Source organism: Clupea harengus, chromosome 2 (assembly GCF_900700415.2).
Source record: "Clupea harengus chromosome 2, Ch_v2.0.2, whole genome shotgun sequence".
Classification (NCBI taxonomy): Eukaryota; Metazoa; Chordata; class Actinopteri; order Clupeiformes; family Clupeidae; genus Clupea; species Clupea harengus.
The window spans coordinates 8257714-8281018 of record NC_045153.1 but is presented as its reverse complement, the minus strand read 5'-3'; the positions used below and the strand labels follow the sequence as shown (position 1 = coordinate 8281018).

At 44.3% G+C, this 23305-nt stretch overlaps 3 protein-coding genes and 1 long non-coding RNA gene across 5 annotated transcripts in view; 2 read left to right on the top strand and 2 right to left on the bottom strand.

The window, feature by feature from the left end:
* Positions 1–684, top strand: part of ptprna (protein tyrosine phosphatase receptor type Na) — a 45495-nt gene extending 44811 nt beyond the window's left edge. Inside the window, exon 23 of the mRNA XM_031581919.2 lies at positions 1–684. This exon is cut by the window's left edge and continues 432 nt beyond it. The gene's annotated coding sequence lies outside the window, so the exon portion shown is untranslated.
* Positions 685–1305: 621 nt separating this feature from the next.
* On the bottom strand, positions 1306–17498 carry dnajb2 (DnaJ heat shock protein family (Hsp40) member B2). Of its 2 annotated transcripts, XM_031581912.2 has the most exons (11): positions 17171–17498; positions 16461–16547; positions 15191–15300; positions 14722–14775; positions 13795–13911; positions 12757–12855; positions 12112–12244; positions 11527–11597; positions 9953–10240; positions 4161–4211; positions 1306–1863 (listed from the first exon to the last, which is right to left on the bottom strand). In XM_031581912.2, the coding sequence occupies exons 2-10, from the start codon at positions 16523–16525 to the stop codon at positions 4183–4185; spliced, it is 966 nt and encodes a 321-aa protein (XP_031437772.1). In that variant the 5' UTR covers positions 16526–16547; positions 17171–17498; the 3' UTR covers positions 1306–1863; positions 4161–4182. The 2 variants fall into 2 exon arrangements, with proteins under 2 accessions (XP_031437772.1, XP_012673190.2); XM_012817736.3 differs by lacking the exon at positions 4161–4211.
* Positions 17499–18457: 959 nt separating this feature from the next.
* LOC105891559 (tubulin alpha chain) lies at positions 18458–23207 on the bottom strand. Its single transcript, XM_012817732.2, has 4 exons — positions 23109–23207; positions 21033–21255; positions 19795–19943; positions 18458–19588 (listed from the first exon to the last, which is right to left on the bottom strand). Exons 1-4 carry the CDS (start codon positions 23109–23111, stop codon positions 18611–18613), a joined length of 1353 nt encoding a protein of 450 aa, XP_012673186.1. The 5' UTR covers positions 23112–23207; the 3' UTR covers positions 18458–18610.
* On the top strand, positions 20010–21394 carry LOC122133462. The gene is made up of 2 exons (XR_006152777.1): positions 20010–20266; positions 21020–21394. It is a non-coding gene; the product is annotated as an uncharacterized LOC122133462 (long non-coding RNA).
* Positions 23208–23305: the final 98 nt, after the last annotated feature.

Below are 23305 nucleotides of genomic sequence, written 5' to 3'. Positions count from 1 at the left end.
AGGTCAGAGAGAACCGTATAATTCTTCAATAAGCTCTTGAATTTCCTATGCATGACCATTTGCCCCTGACTCAATGTGGATTCTCACATGCAGGTAGAGCAGGTCAGAGGTCAGAGGTCAGGGAAGGTTAAAGCACAGACACAATAGATTAGAACCACTGCAGGTCAACATTCTCCCACAACCCCGCTGTCTGGGACTTGTAGTTCTCTGTGATTGGTGTTCAATGTTGCAAAATGGCCTCTATCTTTCAGTCCCCGTTATTGTGTTTTTTCGGTCTAAAATTCAAGCTTTTTTGAAAACTGTCCAGATCCCTCGTAGCCTCCATCTTAATATGAATGTGTTTTATTTTCAAAAGAACACCATAAAAGAACATTTTGAAATGTTTAAAAAAAAAAAACATACGTGTTTGATTTCTATGAATGTAAGTATCCAGACACCAAACGCTCAACACCAATGTGTTGCTTCAGCACACTCTCCCTTTCGTCCACTGAGGCCTCAGCTGTGGCCACTCTTGTGTCTTGCGAATCCGTTGTTGTAACACAAGGAATCATGCATTGTGATTTGAATGTAAATAATTCATCGAGACTTCCTGTGTAGCAAAGGTAGAAAAAAAAACGTCTATAAAAAAATATAAGATATTTTTAACTTGTTCTCTATTAAAATTGTGAAGTGATGCAACTACAAGGGTTCGGTGTGTGTGTTCTTTTCTTTCTGCTTTAATTATGTGTTTTTGAGGTTACATTTAGAGATCCACATTTAGACGTTTCTTAACTTCATGCTAGTTAGCAGCACATTTACATTAGCACATTAGCATAGTTTTCATATTCTTTGAGTCAGAGTGTGCTATGCTATGCGTGTACAAGCCCTGTGGGTGATTCCTGTCTGCTTGGAGTCCTGCAGGGGTACATGGCATTGAAACCCCACTAAGCTCTTTGGATAGTTATCATGAATAACAAGTCCTCTGAAATGGTCGTTATGTTCTTGTACCTGCAGAACAGGCTGCCATTAGCCAGTGATGGAGGGCTCAGTATAGAACATGGAAGGAACTCCTTGAGACTTTGGTTCTATAATAGAGAACCCTAAGTTATGTTTCCCTAAGAAAAGGTTCTGTGTAGAAAAAGCTCTATGATAGAGCTGCCTCAGTTGATGACAGTTCAGTTTCTCGCCAGGAGCCAGAGTGAATGTATGTTCAGGGGGGAAAATAGTACTGGCAATTTTAAAGATGGCTGCCTTAAGTTTTAAAAACCAAACAAAAACTCTACTGGAAATCTCAGATTTTAGATAAAAGGCAAAAGGCAAAATGTATTTCGTTTTTTTTTTTTATGTCTTTATTCCAGCAGTTCCATTCGCTTCCATGACTGATGGCAGCCAAACCTGATCCGCCTGTCTATCTCGTACACATTTTCACCTTAATAAAATACTCTGTCCAAAAAGTGACTTAAAAAAAGGCGCTCCAGCTAGACCACTGTACGGGTAAGACACCTCATATGTGATTTAATGGTTTATCATAAATAACGGTAACTGTTGGTGATGCTCTTCTGTTTCAAATATAACATTTCCATACTATAACATTAGAAAGCCTACAAAATAGAATCAACACAGAGATCCAGTCTTTCTTTGGCCTATGTACACATTTCCAGACAGACAGACAAACAGAGACAGACAGACAGACAGACAGACAGACAGACATCCTTTCTCAGCGCATTCTCCACATCCTTTCTCAGCACATTGACCTTGGTTGTAATTTCATTTGGTAGATTCACGGTTCGTTTGTTGTCGTTGTTGTTGTTGCTGTTGTTGTTTAGGGAGTGAGATGAGCAGGGAAGCCGGTTGGGTGAGGGTAGTGAGCAGCAGCGTTGCGTCCTGGAAACGGGGAGGAAGCCCAGGGTTAGAACATTCAGCTCAGCTCACTGCTCAGCCACTGAGCCTGTGTCTGTCTGGGACACTGAGCCTGTGTCTGTCTGGGACACTGAGCCTGTGTCTGTCCACAACACTATCCTGAGCCTGAGCCTGTGTCTGTCTGGGACACTGAGCCTCTGTCTGTCTGAGACACTGAGCCTGTGTCTGTCTGGGACACTGAGCCTGTGTCTGTCTGGGACACTGAGCCTGTGTCTGTCCACTACACTCCCCTGTGTCTGTGTCTGTCCACAACACTATCCTGAGCCTGAGCCTGTGTCTGTCTGGGACACTGAGCCTGTGTCTGTCTGAGACACTGAGCCTGTGTCTGTCTGGGACACTGAGCCTGTGTCTGTCTGGGACACTGAGCCTGTGTCTGTCTGGGACACTGAGCCTGTGTCTGTCTGGGACACTGAGCCTGTGTCTGTGTCTGTCTGGGACACTGAGCCTGTGTCTGTCTGGGACACTGAACCTGTGTCTGTGTCTGTCTGAGACACTGAGCCTGTGTCTGTCTGGGACACTGAACCTGTGTCTGTGTCTGTCTGGGACACTGAACCTGTGTCTGTGTCTGTCTGGGACACTGAACCTGTGTCTGTGTCTGTCTGAGACACTGAGCCTGTGTCTGTGTCTGTCTGGGACACTGTGTCTGTGTGTGAGGGACCGGACGGTCACCACGGTGAGGAGGGGGAGAATTCACCTTCTCACACTGTGTCTGTCTGGGACACTGTGTCTGTCTGAGACACTGAGCCTGTGTCTGTCTGGGACACTGAGCCTGTGTCTGTCTGGGACACTGAGCCTGTGTCTGTCCATTACACTCCCCTGAGCCTGTGTCTGTCTGGGACACTGAGCCTGTGTCTGTGTCTGTCTGAGACACTGAGCCTGTGTCTGCCCAGCAAACAAAATAACGTCCCCTTGACGTCCTCTAATGGTCCTCTCCGAACGTTCCCTAAACGTAAATGTGTATGGTTCGGGGATAACATGATCTTATAAGCTAACTGTGAGCTAATGGCCCTTTATGGAAGATTACTGAAGAAAATATTTATGGATTCCTATATGAAGACGCAACAAAGTAACTTCATAAAATATATATATGAATATGATTCACTTTGTAAAATATTTGTAACCATAATTGTGATACCAAACTGTTATTGAACTATATTATATTTAAAAAAAACATTGCATCTGACCAAGGCGAAGCAAAGTTATAATTCACAGGTTTTTTTTAATTCACAAGATTTGGTGGTGACTCCAGGTCTAGTTGTTTCTTAGCTCGTTAGTCTTAGGTCGCTAGTTTAAGACAAACTATAATATTAGGAATAAAGAAATTTAGTTCATCATTTAATAAAGTTCATTGACGTGTCTGTTGTTTGATATTAATGTGTGGTGAACAACACACTGCCAAAGCTTGTTTGCTGTGTCACTTCACATCAATGGCAAGTCTGATGTGTCTGACATGTCCTATCTACGTCAAAATATCAGTGAGTAGGATTTCCCATCTTTTTAAAGATTTATCAGGATGGGGAGCTTCCCACATGACTCAACACTACACACAGAAAGTCTTAAATCTGCCCCTAGCTCAGGCCCACACATGATCAGGCCAAGGTCTAGCTGTGCAAGTGCTGGATCCGGACCAGATCAGAGCCAGACCAGGGCCAGATCAGAGCCAGACCAGGGCCAGACCAGGGCCAGACAAGGGCCAGATTAGGGCCAGATCAGTGCTATAACTGTTTCAGGGTGAGTTCTTTCTCTGCTGACCGTGAAGTTTATTTCCAACCCTGCTCTTCATATTTGAAGGGCTCAGGATGGGGAGCTTCCCACATGACTCAACACTACACACAGAGAATGTGATGTGGAGAGGAGAGGAGAGGAGGGCTGCACACACAGGAATGCAAGGGAAAGAATGGAAGGCTGATAGGACAGGAGAGAGAAGAAGGAAAAGAAAGAGAGGGTGTGAGGGAGAGAGACTGAAAGAGAAAGAATGACAGAGAGAGGGAAAGGGAAAGAAGAAGAGGGGGATGGAGGGAGGGAGAGAGACTGAAAGAGAAAGAAGGACAAAGAGAGAGAGAAAGGGAAAGAAGAAGAGGGGGATGGAGGGAGGGAGAGAGACTGAAAGAGAAAGAAGGACAAAGAGAGAGAGAAAGGGAAAGAAGAAGAGGGGGATGGATGGAGGGAGGGAGAGATGGATGGATGGATGGATGGAGGGATGGAGGGATGGAGGGAGGGAGGGAGGGGAGCCTGGTTCTTTTTGAAGCACAGGGCATTACCTCAGAGGCAGGCAGTGGCCAGTCAGCCCGTGAAGGCCTGGAAGTCAGAGTCTGGAAGGGCAGAAGGAGTGAGACAGATGAGGAAGGAACAGAAGGGACGTCACAACCAGACACACACACAACCACCACACCTCTACACGCACACACACACACACACACACACACACACACAACCACCACTCCGCTACACACACACACACACATCCCTCTCCTACTCACCCACAAACAACATACATATGTAAATAGAGAGAACAGACACACACACACACATAAACACACACACACACACACATCAAAAGGTGCAGCAAGACACACTGCACACAGTAGCAGTAGAGAGAGTCATTTTCACCCATTAATAGACCAAAAGGTAACAAAAAGACAAGAAAAGAATGGAAGAACAAACACTGCATATTTGAAAGGAAGACAACATGAGGCCAGCAACATGATGACAGCAACATGAGCAACTGTTTGAAAGGAGACTGTGCAGACCGACCAAAGACTAGCCTGTACAGTTTGACTCAAGCAGCAAACAGCAGAGGCAAGGGGAAGAACTGCAGCATCAGGTTGGAGAGAGAGAGAGAGAAATAGAGAGAGAGAGAGAGAGAGAGAGAGAGAGAGAACAAAATACTCAGTACAAGGGAGGAGGAGAGAGAGAGAGATGGAGGAAGAAGGTGTGTGAGTACGAAAGCTACAGAGGGAGAGAGAGAGGGAGAGAGAGAGAAGAGAAAGAGAGAGGGAGAGAGAGAAGAGAAAGAGAGAGAGAAGAGAAAGAGAGAGTAGGGGTTACATCATATGTTTGAGTGGCTGAGTCAGCATCAAAGCAGGCATAATGCAGTGAGAGGAGAGGAGTTCGTTAACCTTATAACTCGTTAAGGCTCACAGACAGGAAGCAGACACACACTTATAACTCGTTAAGGCTCACAGACAGGAAGCAGACACACACTTATAACTCGTTAAGGCTCACAGACAGGAAGCAAACCACAAACTGAGTTTCAGCGTCCTGCAGGACTAATCCTCAAAACACAGCTGGGTCTGAAGAGAACACTTTGGACTCTATTTTACAGCCTTTTGCTATTTTAGAGCAACCAGGAAACAGAGAAATGAACACCTCAAAATCAGTTACAGGAGGTCGTCCTCACACACTGACTCCTGCCAACTGAAGAGATGTCCCCAAACATATAATGAGCCCCAAACTAATACCATGGTACGTCCTCGCTAAGCTAGGTAATTCATTAATACGAACAATGCATTTTTCATAGTAGTACTTGGTGTTTTGGCTTAATACCATATGCAATTGCCTGGCACATTAAGTGCACATAAAGCACCATTTAATACTTATTTTATTACACAAAATAATGAATCACATTTAAATCACATACATTCTTGACTATTTGGACTGACCTGACTACATTTTAACCAAAGAATATATTCCCCAGTAAAGGGGAAATTAATTATCTTTAAACAAGAACGAGAACTGCCTGAGCACCAACCACCAAGGTTAAAACATTCATGACATTCGGATGAATAATTTATGTGGTTCAATTCATTAGTCATGTTAGAGTGCTTAGGAAAACCAGTCTAGGTAAGTGATTGGTTCTTGTGGTTTTCCTACTCAGACCGATGAAGAATGCAGCCTGTTGATCACCTAGGGACCATACTGGTGGTGATGAAGTTAGCATAATGATGCTAGGTGCTTCATACGAACTCAGTCTCTTTAGAGAGTGTGACTGTATCTGCAGGTCAAACGGTGAATTTCTGTGCTGCGTATCTTGAAAAAGAGAACAAATACCAAACCTGATTATGTTTTAGAGCTGGGTTTTATTGTGCCTGTTGACATCTCATCATAGCATAGGTTATGCTCTTGACAATCTCGTAGGAAAATTAAAAAAAGAAACCAAAAAAAACATTCAGAGATTACAAAAAATATATATACGATAACAGGAGACATTTTATATCAAATTAAAGTAGTGTACAACATTTTTGCAGCACAATCCCTCTGAGCAAATAGCTCTAGACTCTCCCGTGAACGTGAGTGAAGGAAAGGAGTGAGGAGGTAAACATGAAATCAGTCCACATCTTATCAGTTAGTTAGACTGTAACTGTAACTGTATGTTTTCTGCCTCCGTCAAAGCCAAACGAGAACGTTCTCTGACAATTCTGGAAACTCTGGCATGAGACTGTTAGTGTGCTGTCATCAGTGGGTTAGTATTATGGATGACTGTATGCTTTGCATTGTTTAGTATTGAACAGCCTGCTTACACAGCCAATGTAAAAAGCACCTTGGTCTCTTTTCTGACCACTTATCCCCCTAAGCCCACCAAACAGTCACATTCTCTGTTTACTTTGCTTCACCATGGCTACGGATTCTAGAACACTGAGACTGAATGGTAACTAAGGAACAGTCACCACGGTTCCTTACAGAATACTACGCAGACCAACACAGCATTGTCAAATGATAATTATTACCTCTGCATTTGGCACCTTTTGATACAGCCAGCTGTCTGTAATCCATGCATCCTCTAGCCTCTCACACAAACAAACACATGCACATCAACGCAAGGAGGAGCATCAACATGTGCAGTACATTTTGATGCTTCTCCTTCTTTCTTAGGAATAAATATATCAGCATAATCAAGCAAAACATAATCACTAAATGCACATCTCCTCTATATAAATTACTGAAAGCCCATATACAACAATCCCTTATATTTTAGTGCACATTAATGTTATGAAATATTAGGTTCATAAACATCAATTAACTGTTCGTAACCAAAAACCTATACAGTAGTTATTACAGCAAATAATACGTTTCCCTAATAAAGAATTGCCTGTTTAGTCTTGACATAGTTTAGTAAGGTCACGAGATACAAGGCTTTTCATAAGGCCCAACAGGAAACAGTTCTAGTATCACAGTCTTGAGAAATTCCCCACATCCTATAAAAGAGACTATCAAGTCTACATTCCACAGGCAAGGCTGCAGCTGAGAGTACAGACTCTCCACACACAGAGGCGGGAGGAGGAGAGCCACAGCCACACAATCACTGTTAGGAGACTAATGGGTTGAGTCCACTCGGACCATCTCAAGAAGGCAACAAACAGCTGAACACAAAAGCCCAGAACTCACACACAAACACACATTCTCTCTCTCTCTCTCTCACACACACACACACAAACACACTCTCTTTCTTTATTTCTTTCTCACACACACACACACACACACACACACACACACACACACACAAAAAACACACACACACAAACACACACACACACACACACACACACACACACACACACACACACACACACACACACACACACACATCCATTTCCTTTGTTGTAGTGCCCTGGTGCAAAAATATCTCCTTCACTATCAGTAAACATATAAGTTACCATTTTCTTCGTATTAATATATACATATGTAATTCTGGAAGGACCCTAGAGTTGGCTTTACAATACTCCGAATATGTCCGAATACATGTCTACAGGGTCCTTATATTGCTTCAATGAAAACTTTGAAAAATTCACATTATAGAATAACCAGCTCCCAAGCAGATCAGGAAGCACCGGTCAAAAGAGCACAAACCCCTGGCATTTGCTGGCTGTCCTTGACCATAGGGAACTTGTATATAGACAATGCTAAGCTGTTAAACTGCCCGTGCACAAACCCTTTTGATAGGCCAATCGTCTGGGAATGCCATGTTAACAGAATTGTCCTATACCTCTTCATCTGTCAAAGGAAAGGCTGCTAATTTGGCACTGACCGGTGCCAACCTTGACAATCGTAATCTTAGTACTAGTGCCAACCTTGCCAATCTTAATCTTAGTACTAGTGCCAACAGGCTACAGGTAAAATCAAGTGGCATTCCCTCACAGAAATAGATATAGACAGTCATTTGGCAGCACTGGGACTGTCTCTGGTAAAAACCAGGCCACAGGCAAAGGAACACAGCAACATATTGGCACAACCCTTTAGGCATCAGATACAGAGCTTTGACGGGTGCAGTCGGGAGGTTGGGTTTACAACACTGTTAGTTTGAACCCTTTTTTTTTTTGACATAGACAATCTCCTATGCTTTCCCTGCTATCGACAGCAGGACCAAAATACACATTTTTTGCCTTTTGTACACAAACATACAGTATGTACAAAGCCTATAAATTATATATATATATTTTGTATTTTGGCTTTAGATAAAGCCTCCTGCTGGTATACTACATGTAGTACTGTTACTGCTAGATGTGGGCTTCCACCAGTGTCAACTTCAAAGTGTGCGTAACTACTCTTTGGGTTGAGGGGGCAAGTGCCTTTCACACATTCTGTTCCAAGAGTACAAAAAGAAAGAGACAGTGGGGAGGAAATCACATCTTAAACGCAATGGGCTGCTTGTGGGGACCTGGCATTTGCAAAGTAAACATAGAATACAGAATAATATTTAGAGAAAGAATATATCAGCTATACAGAATGTGGGTGTGCACCTCCTCATCATTCTCCTGTCAGTAATTATTATTTATGTGCTTATGAAACTTAAAAACTAAAATATTTCCAATAATTTCCAAAAATATTTATTGTAAAATTATAGTACAGCAATGCTGCAGCTGTGCTTTTCAGTACCGGTATTTCACCACCAGAGGGGGCAGGGTCTAAGGCAGTGATCTCATTGGACATAAAGCACAATGCAACAATCACACAAAGCTCTAGCTGGTTTCTAAGTGATTTCTGTTGGATGATTGTCAGCGGCCTCGTGATCACCTTGGATTGGTCAGAATGCCTGAAATATTACTAGGATGTACTAAACTGACATTGATAAGCATTGTATTGTGAATCAAAGCTCTTCACCAAAGTCCCAAGCAGAGCTAACCGTTCTGCTCCAGAGCCATAGGGAAAAACAGAGCATCTATCATACCACTTCTGTCTGTACTACTGTGTGTCCGTGTCATCACTGCCTAAAAGCCATCAACGAGGGAAGGGATGGACTCATGGGGGGAGGGTTAGCTAACAATGCTAACACTGCTAAAAGCAATCTCAACTGTGGCAGATCAGTGGTCCTGCAGACATGCACATCTGCTCTCTCTCTGTTTATAACCTCCCTAGCTGATTCAGAAAGAGATTTGGCCCAGGTCTGGCCCAAGTCTGGCCCAGATCCTGCGAGGAGTCGGCTTCTATGTGGGCGATCTCAGGCTCCTGTCTTTTCAATTCTATTCAATTCAACTAAATCCAATTCAATTTTATTTAAACAATACGATTGTCTCAAGGTGCTTTACAAAGCCCAGTGCCTGACCCCCCTTAGAGCCAGCACAATGGCGATAGGGGCTGGGAAAAACTCCCTGGTAATCAGGAAGAAACCTTAAGCAGAACTGCGGCACAAAAGGGGGGATCCTATCTGCTTGAGGCCGGCCGTTCGAGATAGAAAGAGGAAAGGGGGTGGGGTGGGGTGGGGGTGGTTTATGGCAGAAGGGGAGGGAAAGAAGGCCTATGACACCACACACCTACACTTCTTTTTCTTCTGTGGGCTGAGGCCTTTCGCCTGCACGCCGTTCTCTGCCCACTCACCTGGGGGCCCCCCCCCCACCACTCCCCACTGACCCCCCCACCGTCCCCTGAACATCAGTGGGGGACGGGGAGCCGGATGAGGTGCTGCCCACTGCCCCCAACCTCCTCTCCCCTCTCACCCCCTCCTCCTTGTCCTCCTCCCGTTCCTCCCCTGTACCAACTCGAGGCCCCTCTCCAACAACAGCCACCTCCTTCTTAACCCCGCCCCCTAACACATTGGCCACGCCCCCTTGACCCCCACCTGAGATGAAGTCTTGGGCGGACGAGGCGACTCTCTGCTGAGCCTCCAACTCTGACAAGCTGTACGCTAGCGCCATCTGGAGGTCTTCGTCGTCCTCGTCATCCTCCACGCCGTCGGCGCAGTGGTAGAAAGGGCCGGAGCTGAAGGAGCGCTGGGCGGGGCTTGCCTTGGGCTGTGGCAGACGTTGATGATGATTGGTTGATGATGACGACTGGGAGGGGGAGGAGGAGCTGCCTTGTTGCTCGCGGCGACTAAGCTCAAGGGCCAGAGCCATCTCATCAGCCACACCTGGGAACAAAGAGCCAGGGCACCATGTTAGGTCAAAGGTGAAAGAACAAACTGCGATTCTTTCTGAAGTATACTGTGGTTAGACAGGGTCCAAAGAGTTCCACTGCAATACTTAAACTCAGCAGGGTGGCTTTGATATATGGTATAGATAATAGACTTTCAGAAACTTTTTCATAAACTCTCAAAAACATTTCTAATGTAATTTCCTTCCTGTAGTTATGTGCTGGCTGTGCACAACTCTTATCTCTTATCTTGTCTAGAAGATAAAACTTGGTTGTTTAACCTAACCCTGGTCAGCCTAGTTCTGAGCTCACACTTCACACTAAGATGTCTGAATAAAATTCACATACATTCACATTTGAGGGTAGGTGACATGTCAGGTCCTTTAGGTACAACTTAACCAGCACATCATCTAGTGTTGCTTTTTAATTAAACAAGCAATTAAGAAGCTTTATCACCTGTCCTACCGTTTAAATTAGGAGGCATTCTAGGCACTATAGGTCTGTAGGTACTATATTAGTGTCATATGATTCATCCGCAACACACGTCTACGAGCAGACCCTTCCCTATGTAGTTCATGTACTGGACACTGTATATCTCAAGACGTACAGTAATGTAAATATTATGCAGCAAGGCCATGTGTTACGTTGCCTTCTTCAAGTGCGAAAGAGGGTACTTCACTATTTACACCATATTATCCCCTGCTTCTCCACTGAGTTTACATAGGAGATTACGTATGCTGGGATGGAATGGACATTTTTACTCATTATACAGCATCGCAAATAAACCAATGTTGAATTACACGGCAACATTTATGGCTAGAATAAAAAAATTGAGTTTATACTACATGCCGAGATGGCATTCATATATAAACCCAAGTGTGAGAGTTCACAACACAAAGGTTTAAAGTTTAATCCCAGAGATTGCATTCATATATAAACCCAAGTGTGGGAGTTCACAACACCAAAGTTTAAAGTTTAATCCCAGAGATTGCATTCATATATAAACCCAAATGTGGGAGTTCACAACACAAAAGTTTAAAGTTTAATCCCAGAGATGGCATTCATATATAAACCCAAGTGTGAGAGTTCACAACACAAAGGTTTAAAGTTTAATCCCAGAGATTGCATTCATATATAAACCCAAGTGTGGGAGTTCACAACACCAAAGTTTAAAGTTTAATCCCAGAGATTGCATTCATATATAAACCCAAGTGTGAGAGGTCACAACACCAAAGTTTAAAGTTTAGAGCAGAACCGACAAGCAGAGGCCAAGGAGTGAGTTACCGTTGATGAGAATGCTTTTTAAGAGCCCATCCTCCTCGATCTCTGTTCTCTCCTGGCCGTTCTCTCTGATCCTGAGGGAGAAGAACATCACCCTGTTTACTGCCAGAAGTATTCAGCAGGTAAAACTAGATCTGTTTACTGCCAGAAGTATTCAGCAGGTAGAACTAGATCTGTTTACTGCCAGAAGTATTCAGCAGGTAAAACTAGATCTGTTTACTGCCAGAAGTACTCAGCAGGGAGAACTATAGGTAAATTAAATGCAACCAGAGTATCGCCTGTTCTGTTTGCTAACAAAAAACAATACATCAGAAAAAATGCTGTCAAGAGGGTACAATTTCGGGCCAATAAATACAGGCATCAGGAGTAAAACTGAGTATGTGCATTCATATACATTTGTTACGGTCAAACTAATACAATATGATACACAGAGACACGTACTCACACACACACACACACACACACACAATCAGATGTAACCCCAAAAAAGTGGACAAAAACGCATACGCGCACATGCACAAACACACACACACACGCACACGCACACGCACACGCACACACTGGTCATCTGACCGTGTAGAAACGTACTTCCTCGTTGTGGTGCGCTTGCCGTTGACGATGCGCGTGGAGGTGGAGACTGACTTGAAGTTGCCCGTCCCTCCACCCATGTCCATTCCGTCCATACTGCCCATCCCCCCCATCGAGAAGCTGGTGAAGTCCACTACAGGAAAACAAACAAACAAACAAAAACATAAATAAACAAACGCATTTCATCTTCTTAGACTTGTTGTGGTACACTTCATGTTACTTTAAGATTATGTTTTTCATCTTTATGGTCACGTAAACCGACATAACCAGACCAGTGTGTAAAAGGGTTGACTCCCAAAGGGCCGAAGCCCATTTTGACTGTATGACATTCACCTGATCTGAACTCAGTGAAATAACTCAATGTACAACTTACATTTGTCATATTATTATTTATGATGCACATATAATAACTTAAAAACTCTATATTAGCACCAACTATATATTAGCATCCCTGGATGTTTGAAGACTGGTGTTTGGGTCTGACCTCTTATCATTTATAATGCATTTATAATAACTCACTTTCTCTATAATAACTCTATAACGCAAATATAATAACTCAACAACTCTATAATATTAATAACTCTATATTCACACTAACTATACACTAGCACCCTTGGGTGTTTGCAGACTGGTGCTTGGACTGACCTCCTGCTGAAGGGAAGGAGAAGAAGCGTCCGGGGCCTGCCCTGGAGTGGCCTTGGTGGCCGTGGTGACCGCGATGCATCCCTCCGAAAGGGAAGTCATCTGATGGACCAGTGGAGAAAGGGTGTAGAACACGGTTAGTGTTTATTTTTCCTTCTAATACACACATAATGAGTGTATGAGAGTATGGTGAGTGAGATATTTCTAGCACTGTCGTTAGTGAGGTTAGTGAAGGTTAGTGAAGTTTTCCTAGCATCAAGAACTCGTGATCAGCATCTTTTTTAAATGTTGGGTTCTCATTCTGTGTTTTTTGTGTTTTTTTACATTTTTCTTTGTCCCAGTTGTCCCCTTCCCACGTTCCTACTTGTAACTACTGCTTACAGTTTTATACAAGTGGAAATGTAACGGGTTTACAGATGTAAACCCTTGTGTTAAACTTTACACGGGTGAAGAAATGAGTGTTACTGAGCTCGCTGTCATAGATCATTCTAGCATATATACATTTGGATTGTTCCACAAGGGCCAAAGGTTAAACTTAAAGGGTGAACCCCTTGGGTGGGTGACGGTGAGAACAGTGGAAAAAGATCACTGTTGGATGGTTAACAGTACAAAGAATGTCAACAGCGATACACCTGAAATGAAAGACTGAAAAGCAGTCAAATAGTGGAATTAGATTAGATTCCACTAGATCAGATTGGATTAAAGCTGTAATCAAAGTACAGTTTCTTTATTGGAGGGAGAAAAGAGAGATAGATACACTTCTGTTCGAGGGACAGGACTTAGGACTTAGGGGGAACATGGTTAACACTCAAGATCATTGTTGGATAGTTAGCAGTACCGAGAATGTCAACAGTGATACAACTGAAATAAAAGCTTTGATCTAATCTGATCTAGTGGAATCTGTTCTAATTCAGAAGCTGTAATCAAAGTACTATAGTTTCTTTACCAGAGGAAGAAAAGAGAGATAGAAAGATTAACTTCTGTTAGAGGGACAGAAAATGGTAAACACTCATTCACTCATTCACTCATTCACTCACTCACCGAAGAAGTCGGCAAAGGGATCCTGGCCCCCGAAGAACTCTCGGAAGACCTCGTCTGGGCTTCGGAATGTGAAGGTGAATCCTGGGAAATCTCCAGGTGTTGACGGCTCACTAGAGCCTAAGCCAGCAGGACACATGACAAGGAAGACAACAATTAGGGCAAGAAAAAAAACAACAACAAAAACAAAACAATGAGCTAGCTTCATTCTGTTCGGTGTGGTATGGATATCTCCTGTATGGCTTCTTAGCAGAGATATTGCCTTATCAGGAGTATGCAGCTGATGATCGATGGTCTTAGCAGAGATATTGCCTTATCAAGAGTATGCAGCTGATGGCCGATGGCTGTGAAAACTTTGTTCCTCATCACCATAACCATTAAGTACTTATTACACATATTAGGCAGCCGAGCTCTGCCCACTCACTTTGTCTCTTTTCTTCCCCTCCTAGCTTAGACTGTGTCCACTGTGGGATGCTGCTGTAGTCTCTGCCACTTGATCTACTTGCAGAAACCCTCTGCCTACACCTACCCATCCCCACCACACTGTCATGCATTAATTCTACCCCGCTATTGATACATCTACATACTCTGTGCTAGCCTATTTACCCTTATCGTAAATAATTGCCACCATCCACATAGCTTTCTGTTTCATTACTCTACTTACCCTTGTAATCATAACCGTATGAGCACACTGTAAAACCAAATAAGCTGTTCTTCAATACTTAAATGCTTAAATACACCATCTTATGTTTGTATGTATCGTGTACATTTGCCACATGTATGCGCTAGCATGCTTGTCCTGATACGTGTATGAATTAATGGTTCGGATTCTCTCTCCTCCCTTCCATTCTGCCTCCCTGGCTGGCTGAAAGCAGATGCAATCCAAACTGAATCCAGAATGCATCGGGTGGGATAAGAGGCTCTGCTTACCTGAATTGTGCACTCCTTCTTTGCCATATGTGTCATATGAATCTCGTTTACTTCCTGCAGGAGGAGGAGAACAAGAGTGAGTGTGTATGAAAGAGAGAGAGAGCGAGAGAGAGAGAGGAGAGAGAGAGAGAGAGACAGACAGAAGACATGTATAATCGTAAGATGGGAGGCATAGTTTTGAATGAAAGTATGAGAGTATGAAAGTTGAAAGCGAATGTAACCTTGTGTACCCATATGGCATATGCTAACAAGCTTTTACTTGAAAATCTGAAGGCATATCATTAGTGTAAAATTGACACTCCTATTGATTCAGAGCTCAATGTGTCACTAGCAACATGCTCTAAAGACTGAGGTATATAACATTGTGAAACTGGTCCAATGAATTATTGTGTTCATAATGATAAAGGTAAGGATGAAGAAGAAAAAGAAGAAGCAGAAGATGAAGATGAAGATGATAAGTGTAACATACTGTCAGACAGGACTTCGTAGGCCTCAGCGATCTCCTTAAATTTTCTCTCTGCCTCGTCTTTGGTGTCCGGGTTCTTGTCTGGGTGCCATCGTAAGGCCTGTTTCCTGTACCTGCGCGCACACACACACACACACACACACACACACACACACACACACACACACACACACACACACACACACACACAGTATTTAAGGAGTGCAAACAAGTGAAGAATAGGCTACAACATGGGTGATTGTTTAGTAAACAACACATCAAAACCACTATAAACGCATCGCATTGTTTTGTCATCAAACATATCTGAGGTCTCATATTATGACTCAGCATTATTCATATGTGATGTCATACATGTGGTGATATTAGGTCTGTTGCAAGTAGCTCAGAGAATCCAAACTCAGCGATTCATTGATTCTGGTGGTGATTCTATCACTATCATGTAATACAATGAAACACGCAGAAAGGTACAACTAGTGAGGGGTTTGTTCACAGGCACTTTGCACAAACACACCGTCCCACAGCCGTAAGACACGCTTCCCACAGAGAGAGACAGCCCTGCATGCTGTGGCCTGAGACTTGACACCTGGGCAACTTGACTCGGCTCCAAAAGAGACCGGCGGCCAACGGCTCCACACAAACAATGCTGACTCATGAATGTGACAGAGGGATTTGGGCCAAGTTCACCGCATTCTCCGCTCCCAGGCCTTGGGTAGCAGTGCTGCTGTGCTTCTAGTTAGGGTGCTTGTAGCTGTTCTAACAAATACAGGGTTGACATTAAACTACATCGATTGCTAACACTGACTATAAAAGCAAAAGGGCCCTTATACTTTTTGTTAAAGGTGTGTGAACAATGTAGTTGTCCTGATTAGATAGCAACATTTTCCAATATTTGCATAAAAACCAGTGGAAACATTATATAACCCGCAAAAATAAACTGACATCAACTTCTACCGGTATATACTGAGGATTCTATATTCCAAATGAGCATAATAACCTATTGTATGCTGTTTATACATGGGCTGGATGTTTGATGACTGATGATCTTTTGTAAGTGTGCAAACCTTTGGATAATCAGGGCTTCCCAGAGCAGTTTTTACAGGTATTACAGTATCAGAATCAGAATCAGAATCAGAATAGTATTTATTGCCAAGTAGGTTTACACCTACCTGGAATTTGTTCTGATGTATAGGTGCATACAGTAAACATAAAAACACAGTAAGTACTATAGAAGTTGAGGGTATACTGCAGGACCCCAACTTTGAGGATGACTTACGCTTTCTTGATATCATCTGGAGAGGCAGTTCTTGACACTCCCAGAATGTCATAGTAATCCACCATGTCTTCGCCCACCTCTATGCACCTTATGCAATAAAACGGACAATGAAAAAGAAAGTTAACTACAACAGACATTTCACAAATTAAGCCCACCAAAAAAACTCATGCAACTCATGCTATAAATTAGACAGGCCAGTGCCACCTGTTAAGAAGCTGCGTGTTTTGTGGCTGTGTGATTCCTTATAATAAAATCGTTCCACATTGATCAAATCTAGTACTACCACTGGCAAGTTATTTCCATATTTGTGTAGCCAGTTTCTAGCCGGCTGGGCGTGTTCGTGAGTTTGTGTCAATATAACGGGACCGCTGACACTATGGTATCAAATAGAGAGGAGAACCGATTATAGCAGCCCCGGTATTCCCCTCGAGCCTGGCCGTGCGCCTATCCATGCCTCGAGCTCTCTGGAAGCCGGGGACACAATTGCGGCGTTATTTCCAGCGCAAAGTTTGCGATTTGTTTAGACCATATGGCTCTCAACAGCTGCGCTTGCTCTCACCCATTTTGGGAATTAACTGTAAGTAGTTCTCTCCTCGCAGACTATGTCTTCCATGCGTATTATTTACAAACAGGTATGTGTGTGTGTCATGACGCCATTTGCTTCTGGCGTTAGCTAACTAAATGTTTGCTTTCATGGGAGGCACCCTTACCTTTTTTAGAAGTGCGGCCAGACGAGGAGTCAGCTTCTCAGCCTCCGCTCTCTAAATGGGAATTAATGATTCCGGAAAGTCTCTGGAATGCGTTTCGCGACCCAACGTGCAGAGAGGAGGTTCTCCAGTAAACAGTCCTTTTATCTACGCAGAACTCCTTGTACTGTCGGGGTCTGTGAGGTTCTGTATCACCAGCTCCCGCTGGACGTTGTCGGCCTGCACGTTGTCATTACTTCGGGGGTCGATCCCACCCGTCTATATCTGTCCGTGCAGGCTATCAGCCTTCGCCCTTCTCGTTCTCGTTCGCTCTTGTAACTGTACGTCACAATCAGCTGAGCAGGGACGCACGGGGAAAAAAATAGAACGTCTAGAACATGCCAGTATTTTGTTTCGTCACCGACTCCGCCCATCCAACCAGCTGGCACGAACAGAAGCCGAAGTCACACGCAGCCGTATCGGTGAACTTCGAGATGCCCCGACTTTGTACTTGTACGAACACCCCTAAATCAGTAACTAAAATATTTTAGTTATTATAAAAAAAAAATGTATAGTCTAATGGTAATAAAGTAATGATGACAGCACTATATAACTGCTAATATAATCTAAGTGTATTATTATTATTATTTTTATTACATTTCCAGGGGCTATTACCAATGTTATCTTGCTTACTATAGTCATCCTAAACAACGTCAGGATACGAGACGCACCAACTGTTACATTTTGTAGTAGGTGCAGAATGAACAGGCCTATGCTACAAACCTATATTAGTTATATAACTATATCAGTTACGGTATATAGCGTGCTTATTAAAGTGTTTCAACATTGGCTACTGTTGTGTATTGATATTGTGACTACAGCTCCCATGATCCTTCAGGTCATGGGGGAACTATAAAGGGGCTGCGCTCCCCACCTTCACCTTCTTGTACTCTTGACTCCTCTCCTCTATTGATGATGGGCTCTGCCTTCACTCCACTCTGCGCTCCTGAGGAGCCAGGGCTACCTGTAATTAATAGTTAATAAATACCAGTTTACATTAATGGCATCTCCAACGCCTCTTACTTGTTTGAATGCGTGCCCCCACCCGGACACAACAGCTACTATATGGAGATGAAAGCAATCTGTTCTAATTCCTTATTTTGATTTGTTTTGTTTTATTTGAATGATAATGACTGATTAAATTATGAATGAGAAATCTTTAATCAGTGCGTATCAGATCTCAGTTGTAACCATATCAAAACCACCTTGACCTGGTATTTCATTCTGTCAAAAAAACGAATCGCAAACACATTACATTTGAGATTTGTATTCAAATAATTTATTGCAATAACACTGGAAAGGCAAGTGCATGGAATGCAATGACATCAGTATTATGAAAGTCCAAATGGTTTCCCTGGTGAGCATTAAGGCGTCCCTGCTTTTCAGGAGTTATGTGTTGGTTCTTCAGTACTCCTCTCCTTCCTCATCCTCTTCTCCCATGCTGTCTGTGCCCACCTCCTCATAATCCTTCTCCAGGGCGGCCATGTCTTCTCTGGCCTCGGAGAACTCTCCTTCCTCCATGCCCTCCCCCACGTACCAGTGCACGAAGGCCCTCTTGGCGTACATCAGGTCAAACTTGTGGTCCAGACGGGCCCAGGCCTCAGCGATGGCGGTGGTGTTGCTCAGCATACACACGGCCCTCTGCACCTTGGCCAGGTCTCCACCAGGCACCACAGTGGGGGGCTGGTAGTTGATGCCCACCTTGAAGCCAGTGGGGCACCAGTCCACAAACTGGATGCTTCTTTTGGTCTTGATGGTGGCGATGGCAGAGTTGACATCTTTGGGAACCACATCACCACGGTATAGCAAGCAGCAGGCCATATATTTACCATGACGAGGGTCACACTTCACCATCTGATTGGCTGGTTCAAAGCAGGCGTTTGTGATGTCAGCCACGGACAGCTGCTCATGGTAAGCCTTCTCAGCAGAGATGACTGGAGCATAGGTGGCTAGGGGGAAGTGGATACGAGGGTAGGGCACCAGATTGGTCTGGAACTCCGTCAGATCCACATTCAGGGCTCCGTCAAACCTGAGGGAGGCTGTTATGGAGGAGACAATCTGGCCAATTAGCCTGTTGAGATTGGTGTAAGAGGGGCGCTCGATGTCCAAATTCTTGCGGCAGATGTCGTAGATGGCTTCATTGTCCACCATGAAGGCACAGTCGGAGTGCTCCAGGGTGGTGTGGGTGGTCAGGATGGAGTTGTAGGGCTCCACCACTGCAGTGGACACCTGGGGAGCTGGATAAACAGCAAACTCCAGCTTGGACTTCTTTCCGTAGTCTACAGAGAGACGCTCCATTAACAAGGAGGTGAAACCCGAGCCGGTGCCTCCACCAAAGCTGTGGAAGATGAGGAATCCTTGGAGGCCAGTGCACTGGTCAGCCTGTTAACAAAGCAGCAAGCAGAAGTTGTTTACCAAACCAAGCATCCCCGGCATGTATCAATACCACCTTTGTATTTTGGACCCATTCTCACAGTAACGTTTCACCCAGTTGAGGTCACTGGAAATGCCCACGGCTCATTTAGCTATGCTATCTGAGCAGTGAACAAACACAGCTTCATGTCATGCAAGATTTTATTTCTTTTTACCAGTTTACGTGTCCGATCGAGCACAAGGTCAATGATCTCCTTGCCGATGGTGTAGTGTCCACGGGCGTAGTTGTTGGCAGCATCCTCCTTTCCAGTGATGAGCTGCTCCGGGTGGAAGAGCTGGCGATAGATGCCCGTGCGCACCTCATCTGATGAATATAGGTAAAAACAAACTGGCCTTTAGTCTTCATGGTGGTACATGTATATACACACAAGTACGTGTACATTTAAGTTATATTTAGTTAATTTCTTGGTTTAATTCATTACTGCCACTTGCTGCATCCTTACGTGTGCAGCTGACGGTCCCTCAGTAGGGGTGGGGCTATCCCTTTAAATGCACTGATGGGGAACCAATGCTGGGAAAGAGAGAACGGCGATGGTGTAGAGACAGTGTGAGGAATCGATAACCCGAAAGGAATAAAACTTGTGTCTGACGGGGAAACTGGAGAAGGCCACCCTTCAGTAGGAGAAGGTAAGCCTCATCTCTATGAGTGGTCCGTCAGGTGCCAGACCATCTTAGTTATGTTTGTTACATTTGTTTTGTTACACACACACACACACTCATATCGTAGTTACTGCCCTACTTTCTGTCATTTTCAGTTTATCTGTTAAACGAGCTCGGGGGTGTTTAGTAACAATAGAAAACTTGTTGTTCTGTTCTGTGACATTAGTTTTAACACTTCTGTCACATTTCAGTCTGCAATATACAGCAAAAAAATTACAATATTTACATGACACTCCAGCATTTCCTGTGCTTGAAAAATCTATGCCTTACAGAAATAGAATTCAGATTAAAGTCTGTCTGTTGGGTCTGTCCCAGTCAAACCTGTTGTGATGTCTTTAGTAGAACTGACGCAAGAACAGGCCCAGCCCTGTTTAGGGCCAGGTCCCTTCCAGTCAGCTGTCATCCCTGCAATCACAAGTCAGTTCTGGTGGCGCCATCTAGTGTCTATTGATGGTACTACTCCAGAGTTTAGAGTCGGGCCTAGTGACAGTGCATTTCCACGATATTAATTGATTTATTCTAAAGTTGACTGATTAAACTGATTTAGCATAAAAGGACTTTAATCAGTATGTGTGCTCCCTGAGAATCAAAGCCATGACCTGGTGTTGTTAGCAACATGTGATAACAGTTTAAACACTGGAAAAAAACGGTAGTTGTATCAGAAATGTCATTGCGTTTTGATTTTTCGTTGTTGTTGTTTTATTTTGTTTTCTTTCATAGTTATTCCTCATACCTATCACAGTGGGCTCCAGATCTACAAAGATGGCGCGTGGCACGTGTTTCCCAGCTCCAGTCTCACTGAAGAAGGTATTGAAGGAGTCGTCTCCTCCTCCCCTGGGCTTATCGCTTGGCATCTGGCCGTCCGGCTGGATCCCGTGCTCCAGACAGTAGAGCTCCCAGCATGCATTGCCCATCTGGGCTCCGGCTTGGCCGACATGCATAGAAATACACTCGCGCTGAGAAAATCAAGTTATGGAAGCGTTAGATTTGACTCTAATGCTGATCATGTGCATAAAAGAGCAGCTCTGCTAATACATGCTAAAAAATGCTACAATGCTAAATTCAACATTATAATGCTAATGCTTAGTCAGTTAACAAAATGTCTGCTTTGTCTCCTTTTTGTGTATAGTCTCTGTGCTGACGTTGTACGACACACTGTAGATTCGTTTTTTTTTTTTAAGTACAGAAGGAGGGTGTGGCGGTCACATATGGAATTTTGTATCAGGGACTAATATAGCGCTCTTTCCATCTAAGCCCATGATGAGGCCTGTATGGAAAGACAAAATAACAGGGCCTAGACTCGGGCACTTCACTGTGGTCACAGCTGAACGTCTCGCCTGTAGTCAACACAATCTTCACCGAATCTATCGACATGACACACATAGACTTCTCTCTTTCTCCAGTAACTTTCAAACTGTAAAGTTGCACTCTCTTTCTCTTTCACTCTGACCGCTCTTGCAATGAGCATACTTCAGCGGCCCGGGAAAGTTGTGTAACATATTTTGGACAGAGCTTCTTCCCCTGTTGACCTGGCCTCGGTAATTGCGAGTTTTTAGGACTCTGTAGATTTATGGAGCCTTTCACTGAATCCTCATGCTGCAACGGGAGGAGAGGAGCTCCCTGGAGGACTGTCCTCCCTCTCTCTCTCTCTCTCTCTCCCTCTCTCTCTCTCTCTCTCTCTCCCTCTCTCTCTCTCTCTCCCTCTCTCTCTCTCCTCCCCTTCCCTTCCACGCTGCCTCTCCTCTCCTCTTTGCTGCATGTGCTCCTTTGTGTGACAGTCGGAGATATCTCATCCACGCCTCTCCCCGACGACACACAAACCCTATTATACACCCTCTCAACTGCCTTGCTCTTCTCCCGATCATGAGGTCATTCACTACGAATAGTCTCCACAAAAGACCTCTTTATAGTCATTCAGCAATGACAGACATTACTACACAACACACACAGAGACACATACAAACACACAGACATATGCACACACACACACAGACACACAGGCTCCACAATTTGTTTTCCCAGCAGCTGAGGAATGTTTCATAGTTTTATGAATTCTTTCCCTCTTCTAGCTGAATGGGGCGGAGCGGTGCCGGTTGAGGCATGATTTGTTCCACATTTGGAGCAGCGAGGAGGGGAGAACTGGCTGCGGAATTTATGTCAGCCTTTGGCAGCTGGCCTGCGGGCCCTCTTCCTGCTGCAGCTTTTAAGAGATAGAGAGAGCTGGAGACAGAAAGAAAGAGAGAGGGAGAGAGGGAGGGAGTGGGAGAGAAAGAGGTAGGGAGGGAGGGAGAGAGAGAGGGACAGGGAGGGAGAAAGAGAGGGAGAGAGGGAGGTAGGGAGGGAGGGAGAGAAGGAGAGAAGGAGGGACAGGGGAGAGCCTAAAGCCATTCCAAATCTTCAGCCTACTCGTAATGCGGCAGATCAAACAGGAAGAGCTGCAGTGCTTCGGTGCTGACTGACTGAAACCGTATCTACTCCTCACACCTCACACATCAGCCTTCTCCACAGTTAGAGGAACACAAGGACGCAGAGAAGAGGAACCCGCTGCAACTTAATGACAAAACCAGGAGCAGGCAAACAAAAGAGATGCACACACACACACACACACACACACACACACACACACACACACACACACACACACACACACACACACACACACACACACATTCCTACTCCCTACTCCTACTCTGGCCATTTGCATTCACTTTAAGTCTGTAGTTTGTATTTTCTTTTGTCTATTTCAAAGCTTCCCTCTGAAGAAAAGAAGAATGAACGGACGCAGATTACGATCTACGTCATCACTCACCATTTTGTCCGCTTTTCCTTCAGGCCGACTCGAGGGTTCGGAGGCAGAAGGCAGTTCTGCCGGAGCAGCGCAGAGGAGGGGTATTTATGCAGGGAGGGGGGTGAGGGGAAGGGCAGGAAACTGACGAGCTCACAGAAGCAGGAAACTGACGAGCTCACAGAAGCAGGAGACTCCGAGGAGGCAGACAGACAACCAGG

Excerpts from the sequence above, each read along its gene's own strand:
- dnajb2 (XM_012817736.3), bottom strand. The coding sequence starts at position 16,525 with ATGGTGGATTACTATGACATTCTGGGAGTGTCAAGAACTGCCTCTCCA. Across the intron at positions 15,301-16,460 it reads CCAGATGATATCAAGAAAGC|GTACAGGAAACAGGCCTTAC; the intron begins GTAAGTCATCCT and ends GTGTGCGCGCAG. Across the intron at positions 12,856-13,794 it reads TCCCTTTGCCGACTTCTTCG|ATGACTTCCCTTTCGGAGGG; the intron begins GTGAGTGAGTGA and ends CTGGTCCATCAG.
- LOC105891559 (XM_012817732.2), bottom strand. Across the intron at positions 19,944-21,032 it reads TCTGGAGCCCACTGTGATAG|ATGAGGTGCGCACGGGCATC; the intron begins GTATGAGGAATA and ends TATATTCATCAG. Across the intron at positions 19,589-19,794 it reads TCGATCGGACACGTAAACTG|GCTGACCAGTGCACTGGCCT; the intron begins GTAAAAAGAAAT and ends CTTTGTTAACAG.